At 52.3% G+C, this 14898-nt stretch overlaps 1 protein-coding gene across 1 annotated transcript in view; it reads left to right on the plus strand.

The window, feature by feature from the left end:
* The window catches only part of EP400 (E1A binding protein p400), a 94955-nt gene that overhangs the window by 4826 nt on the left and 75231 nt on the right, over positions 1 to 14898 (plus strand). Inside the window, exons 3-4 of the mRNA XM_079151611.1 lie at positions 4982 to 6356; positions 7687 to 7797. Coding sequence (XP_079007737.1) covers positions 5013 to 6356; positions 7687 to 7797 — 1455 coding nt within the window. The 5' untranslated portion in view covers positions 4982 to 5012. The remainder of the gene's footprint in view (positions 1 to 4981; positions 6357 to 7686; positions 7798 to 14898) is intronic.

The following is a 14898-nucleotide window of genomic DNA, read 5'->3' on the forward strand; positions in this document are numbered from 1 at the left end:
TGACTGCACCCAGCTTCTGCCAGGCCTGCCAGTGTCTCCTCTGGTTTCTAGTGGTGCAGGTGTGTCTATTTGTGACTCAGTCTGTAAAGTTGTTCAAATCAGTGGAGTTAAAACTGAGTTGGAAGGGGCTGGGGAGATAGCTCAGTTGGTAGAGTGCTTGCCTTGTGAGCAAAAGGCCCTGGGTTCAATCCCCAGCACCGCCAAAAAAAAAAAAAAAAAAACACAACAAAAAAAGAAAACAAAACTGAGTTGGAGTTGATCGTGTGGGAAATGCAGATCCAAATGACAGTGAGGAATCTTCTCACCCCAGTTAGAACGACGACTTGACAGAAGATGAGTGAGTGCTGGAGAGCTGGGCGGGGTGTGCGCCTGAGAGCCCAGCCACTGGGATATTGGGCAGGAGGATCACAGGTTCAAGGCTACCTGGGAACTTAGCCAGACCCTGTCAGAATGAAACATAAAAAGAAATGGGAATGTGGCTCAGTGGTTAGGAGCCCCTGAGTTCAGTTCCCCATACCAAAAAAGAAAAGTTGGCAAAGATGTGGAGAAAAGGGAACTGTGGTTCTCTGGATGGGAATGTAGGTTAGTGCAGCCACTTTGGAAAACAGTGTAGAGGGTCCTCAAGAAACAAAAAAGGAGCTAAGTGTGGACCCAGCATCCCACTGCTAGGTGCACATCAAAGGAAGAGGAATCTGCATTCCAAGGGAGCATGCACCCTGGTAGAGCTGGCCCCTGTGGCTCTGCAGGTAGCAGTCAAGGTAGAAAACAGCCTAGGTGCCCGTCAGGGTGAAGTGATGCAGACAGGGTGCACATGGCGTGTTCGCCCTGGAGAGCACAGAGCTGCGGTGTGGCCAGTGTTCAAGCTCTTGCCTTGGGGTGCACACAGTGCCCCAGAGTCTGAGATGGGTGGAACTAGGGGACATTGTGTTGGTGAATAGAGACACAGAAGGAAGTGCTGCGTGCCCTTCCTCGTTTGTGGACTCGGAGGTCGGTCTCAGTGGTGGTCGGTCTCGGTGGTGGACGGTAGGACAGCGAGGTGGAAGTGGGGTATAGAGAGATGCGGTGAGAGAATGGGAGTGAGGTCTGCTGCCCCGAGGCACTGCCGCACACCCAGGTAATGGGTCCAGGGTCCGGCACATGGAAGTTGTGTCTCTGGTCATCCATGGCACTGCCCGGTGACGCATAATACATAGTACGAATACCGTGTGTCACTTTTTAAAAGCTGAGTTAAGATGAGAAGCGTTGCTGTGTAAAAGCTGTTTTGCTCTGGTGGTGTTCCGCCCTCTGCTGGGTGGGGTACCTTAGCACACCTGTGGAGCTGTGCTGGGGTGGAACCCAGGGTCTCGGCGGGGGAGGCAAGCAGCTTGCTGCGGAGCTCTGCCCTCAGAGCCAGGGTCTCACTGAGTTGCCCAGCCTGGACTTGGCAACTCCAACAGTGCTCCTGCTGCCGTACTCAGCAAACAAGACCTACTTAGTGAGAAGAGAATGTTCAGAGCGGCCATGAGAAGAGCAGTACCAGTGGTGGCCTCTGGGCGTGTGTCCCCTGGGTGTGTTCTGACTGCGAAGCCAGTGACTCTCTGCGTCTGCCCACCTTGCTTCCACGCCTCCCCTGGCAGGAGGAGCAGGCCGAGAGCCCGCTCTTGATCCGTGTCTTGCTGCCTGGTCAGGGGCACTCATTTTAGTTTGTGTTGACTTTTTGCTTTGGTTTTGATAGTCTGCGGATCGGAACCAGGGACCCACACATATTAGCAAGGGCTCTGCCACTGACAGATCGATATCCCCAGAGCTTATTTCAAGTTCCATTTTGAGACAGGCCTTGCTTAAGTTGCTGAGGCTGGCCTTAAAGTTGTGATCCTCCTGCCTCAGCCTCTTGAGCCTCTGTGATCACAGGTGTGCACCACTGCTTATATTACTTTTATTAATGGCGAGTTTGAGCATTCTCCACTAAGCTGTTAAGTAGATACTTAGCAGTGATGTCCTGAAGCTGAAAAGGGGCTCTTGTTTGTCTCAGAGGGAGCAGAGACCCTTGATGACTGTGCAGCTCAGCTCAGGGTGACAGGGGTCCTGGGTGAGAAGTCTAGGTGACAGCAGGCCAGTCTGGCCTCTTGTACCCTGCACGCCTGGTCGTGCCTTCAGGATTCAGGTCTCCTCCTCTGCCTCTCTTGGGAGCTTGTTTTTATGGCAGGACTGACTGGGTCCTGACAGCAGCTGCCCCTGGGGCATGGGGCATTGTTCTGCTTCTGCCCCGGAGCCCTGGCTCTGAGCTGGCTGCAGTGGCCGTCTTGGGTTGCTTTACACTGTCTCCTCTCTTGGGGAGAAGGACGCTTTCGTCTGTGGTCCATGCCACAGACTATGCCTAGCACTTGGTTCTTGTTTCCTCCACTTCTTTCCCTTCCCCTGCAGACACTTGTCCTGGCCTCTCCTGCTCCTGCTCTCCCTTCTGTCCTAAAGACTGACCTTCCACCCCTGTCTTTTTTAGGTGCCAAGCCTCTCAGAGAACTTGAAGGCCTTCTGCAGTGGGGTCCCTGCAGCCAGCCAGCTAGCTAGCTAACTTCCTTCCTTCCTTCCTTCCTTCCTTCCTTCCTTCCTTCCTTCCTTCCTTCCATCTGCCCTTTTTCTTACTGTTTCTCCTCAATGTGCTCTTGTGGAGGACATTTCTACCTTCTGCTCCAGGATCTCACTCACACACACACACACACACACACACACACGTGTGTGTATCCCCTCCCCCGCCGCTCTCTCCCCCTCTTCCCCTTGTGTTCTGTCACTCAGACACATCCCCATCCCTTTTATTTTAAATTTCGAGATAGGTTCTCACTAGGTTGCCTAGGCAGGCCTCAAACTTGAGATCCTCCTGCCTCAGCCTCCTGAGCTCTGGGGGGTTACCGGCATATACCACTGTGTGGTCTCCTCAGCAGTTGTGTGGGAGCTGATGCAGGAGGGTTTTGGCTTGTACACTGGATTGACCTGCAGTCCTGGCAGCTGATCTGACAAGTGAGACATGGACGCTCTCCTCTGGTGATTGAGGGCCGTGCATCTTTCTCAGGCTGCTGGGCAGCAGAGCAGGTGGACAGAAAGCTCTGCCATAGACAGGAACTGAGGGAACGGCCAACTCAGTTGGAAAAGGGCCTCCTGATCCAGACAGTGGTTCTGGGTTCACACCTGCCCCAGCCTGGTGGCTGCCTGGCCTGGAGGGCTCTGCTGGGGCAGGACAGTGCCTGCTTGGGGGACTGTGAGGGCCTGGGATGCTGAGGCCTTGTATGACTTCCACCCAGCTTAACTGCTGCTCTCAACAGTGCTCGCTCCTGCTGCAGGACCTGGCTGGTCATGTACCAGCTTCTGCCAGGCTCTTGAGCCCTGGCACAGCTGGGACTCAGCATGTTCTCATCGGTGCTGAAGGAGACGGTCTCTATGCAGCTTATTTATTTATTTATTTATTATTTTTTCTATGCGTCTTTTATTTACTTTTTATTTTTTTGGTACTGGGAATTGAACCCAGGGATGCTTAATTACCCAGCCTTTTTATTTTGAAACAGAGTCTTGACTGAGTTGCTTGTGGCCTCACTTAGCTGCCCAGGCTGGCCTTGAACTGCAATCCTCCTGCCTCAGCCTCCCAAGTCACTGGGATGACACATGTGCAACACAGTGCCCAGCAATATCTTTGTTGTAAAGGACAATTTTTATTATTTTCACATCCAGAAATGCAGAAGAGTGCATTTAACTCTGTCTAGTAGCACATTCTTCAGTCTGCCTTTTCCCTTTCCAGCCAGGCAGTGTGAGCCACAGATCCTGGTCCCAGAACATGCCTCCCAGGGAGGGCCCAGCTTGGCATTCCTGTCCTTGTCCTTGGTCCTGAGGCATCTTTATCTTCCTGGTTGCACGGTGTGAAGGTAGTTTTGTTTTATTTTGTTTTTACCACTGAGCTACATCCCAGCCCTTTTTTATTTTTATTTTTATTATTTATTTATTTATTTATTTATTGGGTACCAGGATTGGAACTTGGGGCACTCCACCAACTGAGCCACATCCCCAGCCTTGCTTTGTATTTTATTTAGAGACAGGGTCTCACTGAGTTGCTTAACCATTGGAGGCTGGCTTTGAACTTGCCATCCTTGTACCTCAGCCTTCCAAGCTGCTGGGATTACAGGTGTGTGTACCTTTGTGCCTGGCTTATTTTTATTTTTTATTTTTATTTTGAGACAGAGTTTCCCAGAGTTGCTTAGGGCCTCGCTAAGTTGCTGAGGCTGGGATTCAGGCATGTCCACCGTGCCTGGCAAAGGCAGTGGTGTTACCTGTCCTCTGGCCGCCTAGCCTGGCCTTCCCTGGTGATGCAGCATGCATGGCAGGCAGGAGGAGAGCTGGCTCAGCAGAGTTGTCGTGTGCAGCCACCACGGCCAGGCTTCTTGTCCTCACCACAGTGGTAACAGTCTCACACTTGCTCAGAGGGCTGGCACTCTCCCTGTGGGCCCTCCCTGCTCTGTGGCTGGTCTGTACTCTGGGACCAGCTTAGGCAGCTGGGGAGTTGCTTGGTGGTCCAGCTGCCGAGCTGGTTGATGGCAGGAGACTTGAACTGCTGGGTGAGGAGAGTGCTCTGGTACTGCATCTAGTCGCAGTGGGACCATGTGACAAAGCAGTGAGGTTCCTTTGGCTCAGCATGGTATTCAGTGCCAGGAGTTCTTCAGCCTTTTCTCAAGTAGGGGATTTCTGCTTTCTTGGCCTCCTGCCATGTTGGGACTGGGAGGGGGCCACCTTCTTCCCTCCCTCCTTTCTTCCTGCATCTTGGGTGTTTGGGGGAGTGAGGAGAGGGAGTTGTGGGCAGAGTCTCCTGGGACTCGTCTGGTATGGCGTGTTTGACTCAGAGGCCAGTGGGAGCAGACCTGCAGGGCAGCCTCTTCAGTGCTGTTCAGTGGCAGTCCTCCTCAGTGTCGTCACACGCTTCTGTTCCCTTTACAGTAACTCAATTCTGATTTTGATTTTCTAGGGGACGTTACATTGGATGATAGAGAGAGGTGATGATGCACCATGGCAGCGGTCCTCAGAATGTCCAGCATCAGCTACAGAGGTCCAGGTCCTTTACTGGCAGTGAGGAGGAGCAGTCGGCCCATCCAAACCTGCCGCCGTCCCCTGCAGCACCCTTTGCTCCGTCGGCCAGCCCGTCTGCCCCCCAGTCCCCTGGCTACCAGATACAGCAGCTGATGAGCAGGAGTCCCGCGGCTGGGCAGAATGTGAACATCGCTCTGCAGAGCGTGGGCCCTGTTGTGGGAGGAAACCAGCAGATCACGCTCGCCCCTCTGCCGCTACCCAATCCCACCTCTCCAGGGTTCCAGTTCAGCGCACAGCAGAGGCGATTCGAGCATGGTTCTCCATCGTACATTCAGGTCGCGTCCCCCCTGTCCCAGCAGGTACAGACACAGAGCCCAACACAGCCCAGTGCCGGGCCTGGGCAGACCCTGCAGAGTGTGCGTGCAGGCGCCCCGGGCCCTGGGCTGGGCATGTGCAGCAGCAGCCCCACAGGAGGCTTCGTGGACGCCAGTGTGCTCGTGAGGCAGATCAGCTTGAGCCCATCCAGTGGAGGGCACTTCGTGTTTCAGGAGGCTCCAGGCCTCGCCCAGATGGCCCAGGGGGCCCAGGTTCAGCTGCAACATGCGGGAGCACCCATTGCAGCTCGAGAGCGGAGACTGTCCCAGCCTCATGCACAGTCAGGAGGCACCATCCATCATCTGGGACCCCAGAGCCCTGCAGCTGCTGGAGGGGCCAGCCTGCAACCTCTGGCCAGCCCAGGCCACATCACCACGGCTAGCCTGCCACCCCAGATCAGCAGTATCATCCAGGGCCAGCTGATTCAGCAGCAGCAGGTGCTGCAGGGGCAACCGCTGAGTCGGCCTCTGGGATTTGAGCGGACTCCTGGCCTGCTGCTGCCCGGGGTTGGGGGGGCTCCCACATTCGGGATGACATCTCCACCCCCCCCCACCAGCCCTTCCCGAACTGCCATGCCCCCCGGCCTTTCCAACCTGCCGCTCCCGTCTGCGGGGAGCTCAGCAGTGAAGAAGGCTCCCAAGAAGCTGGAGGAGATCCCACCAGCCTCCCCGGAGATGGCGCAGATGAGGAAGCGGTGCCTGGACTACCACTACAGAGAGATGGAGGCGCTGAGGGAGGCCTTCAGGGAGTGCTTGATCGAACTCTTCTTCTTGCAACATCTCCAGGGGAACATGATGGATTTCCTTGCTTTTAAGAAGAAGCATTATGCCCCGTTGCAGGCATATCTTAGGCAGAACGATTTGGACATTGAGGAAGAGGAGGAGGAGGAGGAGGAGGAGGAGGAGGAGGAAGGAAAGTCTGAGGTCATCAATGATGAGGTAAGCAGTACTGGTCCAGTCTTCTTGGGGACCTGCACCGAGCAAGGTAGAGCATAAGAACAGTGAGTTGACGGCGACCTTTGGGCCTGGGGCCTTGGGAGAGTGTGATTTCCTGAGGGTCTGAAGGAGGAGTGTGTGGGACTCCCTTCTTGGAGAGGGGCTGCCCCGCATTCTGCATCCTCTCAGAGAGCAGGCCCATCCCAGGTGCAGGGCCGAGCCAGGCCAGCCCCACTTCTGCCCTGGCATGTGGTCCTGAGGTGGCGCTGTGCCGCAGCGGAGAACCTGCCAGCATGGCTTTTAAACAGGAGAGTTAAATCACCAGCTGTAACTAGAAATCACTGGATATGTTCTTATGTTTTATGAGATCTCCATAATTAAAATACAGTTATTGTGACAATTAAGACTTTTTTTCAGTTTCCATAGGTAGTCTTATTTTTGAGATCCTATTTTAAATGCACTTTTGCAAACACCTGTTGAGTGACATTTAAGATAGTCTTTTGTAGACAGTATACTTTTTGGTCACCTAGAGCAGGTGCACAGTAAGCCCCATGCCACCGTGGTTCCCGAGGTCTCCCATGTCCTGAGCATCAGCTGGGAATTGTGCTGTAGCTCACTGTGCTTGTGCCTTTGTGTTGTGCAGCGTATCCTTTGTTGCAGGGCTCGTTCTGTTTTAAGAATCTGCTAAAATAACGTAGGCCTCTGTCAGCCCTTCTGCAAAGAAACCAGCTTGTGGTGAGCCAAAGCTCGTCTCTTTGCCCACGTCCTCTGGCTCTGTGGATGTGTCTGTGTGACTCTGCCATCTGTGTCTTCTCTGGCACCCTTCCTGGGATGGACCGTTCTTGTTTTCCAGAAGGTCTACATTATTCCAAGGGCTTCACCTGTTGCCACGAGGCAGTGAAGTCCAGTTCTCTGTTTGTATGCCAATGTTGTCTGTAAGCCGGTCCCCTTCACTGTACGTGAGAGGTCAGCCCTCCACAGCCTGTTGCCGCCATGGATCTTTGCCTTGGGGCCACGTGTCGGTAACAGTGCTGTGTTGTGGACGGCCAGAGAAGCCGCAGGAGTTCGTCACGAGTCTGTTGCCACTCCCACTTCAGAGTCTGGGGTTGGAGAATCTAGGATATGTCTGTGACCTGGACTGGAGCTGCTGAGCATCAACGGTCACTGGGTGGTTATGTTGCACATCTCTCAGTCAGTTCAGTGTCCTTTACAGGATTTGATGCAAAAGCATTTTAAACACCTGAATCAGCGAGCTGTCAGCAATGAAATTCTAACAAAATTCTGAGCAGTCTTAAAATTATCTTGCCTTTTTTTCTCAAAATATTTCTCTCAGGTAAAGGTTGTGACAGGCAAGGATGGGCAGACTGGGACTCCCGTTGCTATAGCAACCCAGCTTCCGCCAAATGTGTCTGCTGCTTTTTCATCCCAGCAGCAGCCGCCTCAGGTACTTTTCGATGATTCTAAATCGTAGTCTCATCCCAAACGTCTCCTTCATCCAGATATTTTAACTTCAATTTACTATTTGCTCTTTGGCATTTTTTTTTCCAGAGCCCATTCCTTATTTTTTTAACAGTAAAAACGCCTTCCTGCATACACAGCTGTAGATCACGTTGCATGAGTAAACGCCAGCCCAGACCTTGCTGCACTGCTCCCGTGCACTGCAGCCTGGTGGTAGCTCTTATGTGCATGTCCAATCTCAGTCCTGTTTGTGTGCCCAGGACCCCTGTGTGCTGTGTTTTCAATGTTCGTCCTTTCTTGTGTCTTTTACCTGTATTTTGAGAACAGTGCAAAACAGGACTAGAAAATGTCATAAGCAAATGATAATTTTGGTGTTTCCCTTAGCTAGAGGGATGCTGAGGTGAAGTCCCCTGAGATCATGGAGACCACGGGCTTCTAGGTGGAGTCAAGTGAATACCAGGAGTTCAACACGCCAGTTCTAGTGCTTTTGGAATAAGTTGTGGGTCCTGAAGCTGTTTTGTCCTGGGAGATGCTTTTCTTCGTGTCCTTCTTACTTTGATAGACTCAGATGCACATGATGGTTGCACTAGTCATACAGAAAGCTCCCCTGATACTCCCTCAGCTAGCCGGCCGGCAGCTTCCTGCTGCTTCTGCTTAGTCTTTCTTCTCACGGGTGTGCAGCCGTTTCACAGCCTTTACCCCTGATGCTCCAGCAGCCAGCAGGTAAGGATGCCGCCTCTCCCACACCACGCATGGTCAGCCAGGAGACGTCACAGAGGGCCAGTGCTGTCACGGACCCACAGCTCACACCCAGGTCCTGCCTCCTGCCCTCAGATGCTTTCTGTCTTCCTCCGCTAGGACCCAACCTGGACCTCTCTGGGTGTTCAGTCTCCGGCCTCCTGGTCTTTGTGGTTTGGGCTGGTCTTCTGTCTTTTGTGACTGAGCTGTTTCTGAGGAGTACCAACCCTGTTTTGTGCAGTGTGCTGGGATACAGATTTGCACAGTTCTGCTTATGTATTTGGTTTTTTGGATGGTGCTGGGGTGGACCCCAGGGCCTCACACATGCCAGGCAAGCTCTAGCCAGTTGTGTTTGAGAGGAACCTCAGAGCAGTGTGGCGAGTCCACCTCAGGGTGTCGCCTGTCCCATGACTGCCAAGGTTGACTTTGAGTACTTGCCAGAGGTGGTGTGCACAAGGCCTGTCCCGTGTAAGTCATTGGTCTTTTCTTGTGTAAAGGATGAGGAGCAGGGAGGGTATTTGAGAAAGTGTAAATACTGTGACTCACTAACCTTCACTGCTGATTCCTGCCCTCTTGCTGGGGCGTGTCTGCATCAGTTACTGCTGTAGAATCCCCAGGTGACTTTGCGTGTAGCGGTTGATGGCCACTGTAACGGGGAGCTGTTCTTTCCTCCATGTTTATGTCCATTCACACATGGGTGCTTATTTTAATAAGTACCATGATTCTGTTTATTTAAATTTACTCCATTTACATTCAGTAAAACTCACTTTTTTGACCTCATCCTGTAAGTCTTGACAAATCCAGGGAGTCCGCACCTTCAGTCGAGGGCTGAACATTTCCCATGACCTTTGTGACCAGGCCCCTCCCCACCCTGGCCCTGTCTTTCAGCTCCAGGTGGTGCCTGTGGCTCCTGGCTGTGCCTTGTGGCTGAGTGGCACTCCTTGTGTGGACGTGCCCGTTTGCTTCCCTGTCACTTTGGGAGAGTGCTTTCGTCTTAGGGATGCACTCTGTATATTTATCCTTTGTTGGGACAGGGTCTGTCCAAGTTGCCTGGGTGGCCTCGCCTGCACTGTCCTGCCTCAGCCTCCCTGGTCACTGGGATTATGCGTGCTAGGGGTTTGTGGGTAAAGCCGTGGGGGGATCCACACAGTTTCTAGAGTAAGCGTGGACTTCCTTTTCATCCGAGTGGACACCTTGCAGTCGGGCTGTGTAAGTGTACCTTCAGCTTCACAGGGAACTGCCAGCATTTCTAGAGGAACTGTGCTGCTTGTATTCCCAGCACAGGGTGCAAGGGGTACTATCCTGTTCCTCCAGGGTGCTTGGGCTTTTCTGTGTTAGTCACTCCAACAGGTCTGCAGTGGCTTTCCTGTGCCTCCAGGACTGCTGGTTTGGGCATCTTTTCCTGTGTCTTTTGCTATTCTTGTGTCTTCTTTGGTGAAGTATTTGTTCACGGCTCACAGATGTTTTCATTGAACTGTTTTATTTTTCTGTTTAAAAGTGCTTTACATAATATGGACGTTGAATTTTTGTCAGACATAAGATTTGCGATTTTTTTTTTCAACCTTGTGGTTTATTTTTTTCCTAAGCAGTATCTTTTGTAGAACAAATGTTTCAAATTCTGATGAAGTACATGCAGGGCATTGGGGGGGGCACACCTATAATCCCAGCAGCTTGGGAAACTGAGGCAGGAGGACCACAAGTTCAAAGTCATCCTCACTAACTTAGTGAGGCCCTAAGCATCTTAGCAAGACCCAGTCTCCAAATAAATGAATGAATGAATTTAAAAAAAAAAAAGATGGCTGGGGCTGTGGCTCATTGATTTAAGTGTCTCTGGATTCAATCTCTGGCAACAAAAACCAAAAAATTCCAATGAAATGCAGGTGATTTTTTTTTTTTTTTTTTTTTTTTAATATGCTTCTGATACTCTGAGAACTCATGCTCAATCTAAGGTCATTAGGATCTTCTTTTTTTTCTGGGGCGGTTATGGTTTTACTAATTTTGTCCTTTGATCCATTTTTCCCCTTTCTTTTCCCCTCCTCCCTCCTCCCTTCTTTCCATCCTCCCTCCCTCCCTCCCTCCCTTCCTTCCGTTACCAGGGGTGTTTAACCACTGAGTCACATCTTTAGCCCTTTTTATTTTTTATTTTGAGACAGGGTCTCACTAAGTTGCTGAGGCTGGCCTTGAACTCAGGATTCTCCTGCCTCAGCCACCTGTGCTGCTGGGTTCACAGGCATGGCCCCGTTGCTAGTTCTCTGGTCGATTTTGAATCAGGGTCCGCGTAATGACAGACACAGGCAGAGATTCACAGTGCTGTACCTGCATTGTGTCTTGAGAAGATGACCCTCTTTGGTCAGGGTGGCTGTGCATCTTTGCCCAGAGCCCACGTGGTTCTGTGTGCTGGCTCTGCTGCTGGCCCTCCTGCCACTGGCTGTGGTCTGCTGTCAGTGCCAACCATCCTGGTTGCTGTGGCTTCCTGTGGACCAGGTGGCTTGTGTTTTCCAGCTTTTCAAAATGGTTTCAGTGGTTCTTGTCGCTCTCCCTCTTCATGTCAACCTCAGAATTGGCACGCTGGCACCATAGGACATTCTGCTGGGTTTTGGCGAGGTGTCTGTTGGCTGGTGCAGTGAGAAGTCATGTCTTGGCGTGCTGTCTTCTGGACCTTGAGTGTACAGATTGCTCCATTTGTTCAGGTCTTTGGTTCCTTCCATGTTTTATAACTTCAGCGTTCTACTCCTGTATATACATCTTGTTAGTTTTTTGTTGATCAGGTTTTTTGTGGTCTCATAAGTAGTACTTAAAATTAAAACACAATTCCAACTGTTCCTTGCAAGTATATAGAAATACAATTAATTATTTGAATCTACAAATTGCAATCTTGTTTTGCAATCTTGTTAAACTCATTCATTAGTTTTAGAAAGGGCTTTTTAAATTCAGCTTCCATGGGATTCTCTGCATGGAGCCTGGTGTCTGCAGAGCCAGACTGGCTTTCCTTCTATCTGTGTGCATTCCAGTTCTTGTCCTTGCTGTCTTGGAGGGCAAGGCTCCAGTGTGGTGCCAGGTGCGGATGGCGGGTATTGTCCTGGCTGGCTCTGTTCTTGGGGGTGCTCTGTCCTGCACCCTGTGTGGGTGGGAGCTGTGGATTTGTTGATGTCCTTTATCAGGTGAAGGGAATTGCCTGTGTTCTGTGTCTAGTGCTTTGTATGTGTCGATGATGTGGTTTGTGAGTTTCCTCGTTATCTGTAAAAGTGGCAAATCGCAAACCAAGGTGGACTGAAGAGCCATGGGCCTTGGTGCAAGGTTTGCTGGGTCGCAGGTGCACACACATGGGAATCTGCACGATGGTCACCAAGCTCTTCTTTTTGTAATTTAAAATATTTCTTTTCTTTTCCTGTTGGTACTTACTAGGCAGGTGCTCTGCCACTGAGCTATACCCCCAACCCTGAGATTTTTATTTGTTCATTTCAGATGATTCTCACTTGGGCTTGAACTTGGAATCCTGCCCCCTCAGCCACCAAGTAACTCGGGCTATCAGTGCTGTCCTGTGCCCGGTCATGACTTCCACTTCTGTGCTGCTTGCAGGCATCTCTGCCCAGTCTTCCAGTTTTCTCTGATGTTTGGTTTATCCATGCTTGACTCACTGGAATCCTTTCAGCTCTGGTATCTTGTGACCTGTCTGTCTCACTGGGGCACGATGCTTACGAATCTTTGTGCGTATCCCTTGATCCAGCTCTGGAGTCAGCCACTTGTCCAAGGAGTCTCGTTCCTTTTTGTGGAGAACCATTATTTGATTCTGCTATTTACCTGTCCACTACAATGAGTATGAAGATGAGTCTTAAGTTGGAGATTGTCAGAAGGTTTGTTAGTGGCATCCTTCCTGCTAACACTTGGAGGAATGCAGGGGTCAGAGCTTTGTAGCTTACATGGTGAGTGTTGTGTGGGAGCCGGGGCAGGTAGAAGCTCAGGAGGGCCTGCGCACGCACGCTGCAGGCGCTGACCCGCTCGCCAGAGCTCAGGTGGGGAGCCTGTGGCTGTGGCTCTGTAGGAGTCCCGCTTGCTCCTGATGGAGGGTGCCTGGGCGAGGTGTTGGGAACACCGCCTCCCCTGGGAGGGGTGGGCAGTGAGCACCCCTTGACCTGGCAGCCTGCGCTGCCAGGTGCTCCTGTGCTCACACAGACCATGGGCAGGACATTCCCAGCAGCATGGCTTGTGAGTGACCCTAACTGGACAATTGGAAGGTCCCCTGGCAGGAGAGCGAACCCGTGGCTGTGCAGTCCACACAGGGGTGTGCCCAGAGTGAGCAGTGAAGCTGAAGAGCGTGGCAGGGCCCGCGACAGTCGGGGACACAGGGGTGGGGCAAAACGCAGTGGCAAGCGCACGCACACGGCCACAGCGCTGCGAGCAGGTGTTCTTCCCGTTGGTCTTGAGGGTGCGTGGACAAGCGCATGTGCACGTAGCCTGTCAGCGGTGGCTTGGCACACACGTGGTGAGGGGATTTCCACACCCACCTCGGCTGTGTGCGAGGCCCCTCCTCCTCAGCAGTCCAGGCGTGCAGTGCAGGGTGGTCAGCGAGCAATCACTGTGCTGTGTCGTGGTCTCCAGAACCTGTTCCTTCATTTACTTTGAGGCAGGTCTTGCCTTGTTGCCGAGGCTGGCCCTGAACTCCTGGCTCAGGAGACCCTGCTGCGTCAGCCTTGCTGATGCCGGGTTCACAGGGGCCACGCTGGGCCTGAAGGTCTCCCCGCTGTGTGAGCAGCACCTCTGCACACCATCCCCTGGCCCGTCACTGGCCTTCCTGGGGTCTGAGTTGGTTTTGTTCAGAGTCCCTGAGAAGGGAGAGCAGTGGTGCTTGTGTTCTCTGGCTCGGTCCTCCTGTCCCTGTTGTCACCTGCAGGACTTCCTCTTGCGCCTGGACACGTGTGTGTGCACAGCATGTGCACCATGCTTCCTTTGTCCTCACGGTGTGGACTGTGGTTGTGCTGCAGTGCATCTGGGGCCACAGCTGCAGGGCCCTGCCCCAGACGCCAACTGAATTTCCTGGGGACACAGGCTTGATCGCCGGTGGCTCAGATGAGTTTGCTTTCCGTGGTGGCGGCTTGCTTCACGTTTCCACCAACAGTGTGCAAAGGTCTGCGGGAGAAGCTGTCACGCTGTGGTGAGGAGCACCTTGGCAGGGAGGCGGGGTTGTGGAGCCTTTAGACTGCAGGTGGTAATTACGTATGTGGGGATTGCCTTCTTACTCTTCTAAACTGTACACCAAGTGTTTCCACTTTCCCTCTCAGAAATGTATGATGAGAGATTTCAAATATACAGAAAAATGGATTGTCTGGTGAAGCGATATCCCCGTTTGATTGTATGATTGATTTTACTGTGCTCTTAAAGCCACACTTTTTTTTATTTTGTATGTATGATACATTTCATGATAAGCATTATTCAGAAGACCAAAAGAGAAACCAAGGAGTCTCCCTTGTGATTGTAGATTTTGAGGCAAATGCCAATGGATCTGAGGGACTACAGGAGAGTTGAAATGAAGAATGTGTCCTTCCTTTGGGGAAAAATCTCAGTATTAGTTATTTTTTATAGCTACACTGATGTGTACTGACCAATGAAACTCAGAAATGAATCCAGACTTGTTGCCCTGTGTGTGGATCTGTGTCTGTCAGGTCCTGGAGGCACCGTGGACGAGACGCTGTGCGTGGAGAGCGCAGCCGGCTGTGCCCATCCAGGGAAGCACCTGTGCAGAGCGCCTCTCAGCCGTCTTCCGGGTGGCCTGCGAGCCCGTCACCTGACATCGCCCCCCACACCTGCACCTGCGCCTGTTGTGTTCGGTGGTGGCAGTTCTTTGTTTAGCAGCTGCTGATGCTCCACTGCTTTGAGGAGCCGCTGTGCACTGAGCTGTTTTTCTAGTGTCGGGTTCTGTCTGTCCTGTTAGGCCAGAGGTCTTAGGAGGAGCTTTTGTGAATGAGGGTATCATTAGTACCCGGGGTGCCCTGGTGTCCTTGTGTTTGGCCAAGCACAGCTAGCCTTGGGTGTGCTCCCAGCCTGGGCGCGGTGCGGGGCATTCGAGGAAGGCATGAGCATAGTTTCAGAAGAGTTTGCTGTTTGCAGCTGGTCTCTGTGCTCGCCTGTGCTGGTGGGAAGCCTGTAACCGGTGTTATACCCATGGCGTGTGCTGCACTGTCCTGGGAGCCCTGGCATTGCTGCTGAGCGTGGTCGCTGCCTGTGAAGCCCCCTGGGACCCGTACCCCCTCTCAGCCGTGAGGTCTCAATGGGGAGTGTGCTTCCGTGGCCTTAGTGATGGAGAAAATGGGGACCTTTTGTACTGTCTTACAGACTTGTTCCTGTGTTTGTG

Source organism: Sciurus vulgaris (assembly GCF_902686455.1).
Source record: "Sciurus vulgaris genome assembly, chromosome: 8".
NCBI lineage: Eukaryota > Metazoa > Chordata > Mammalia > Rodentia > Sciuridae > Sciurus > Sciurus vulgaris.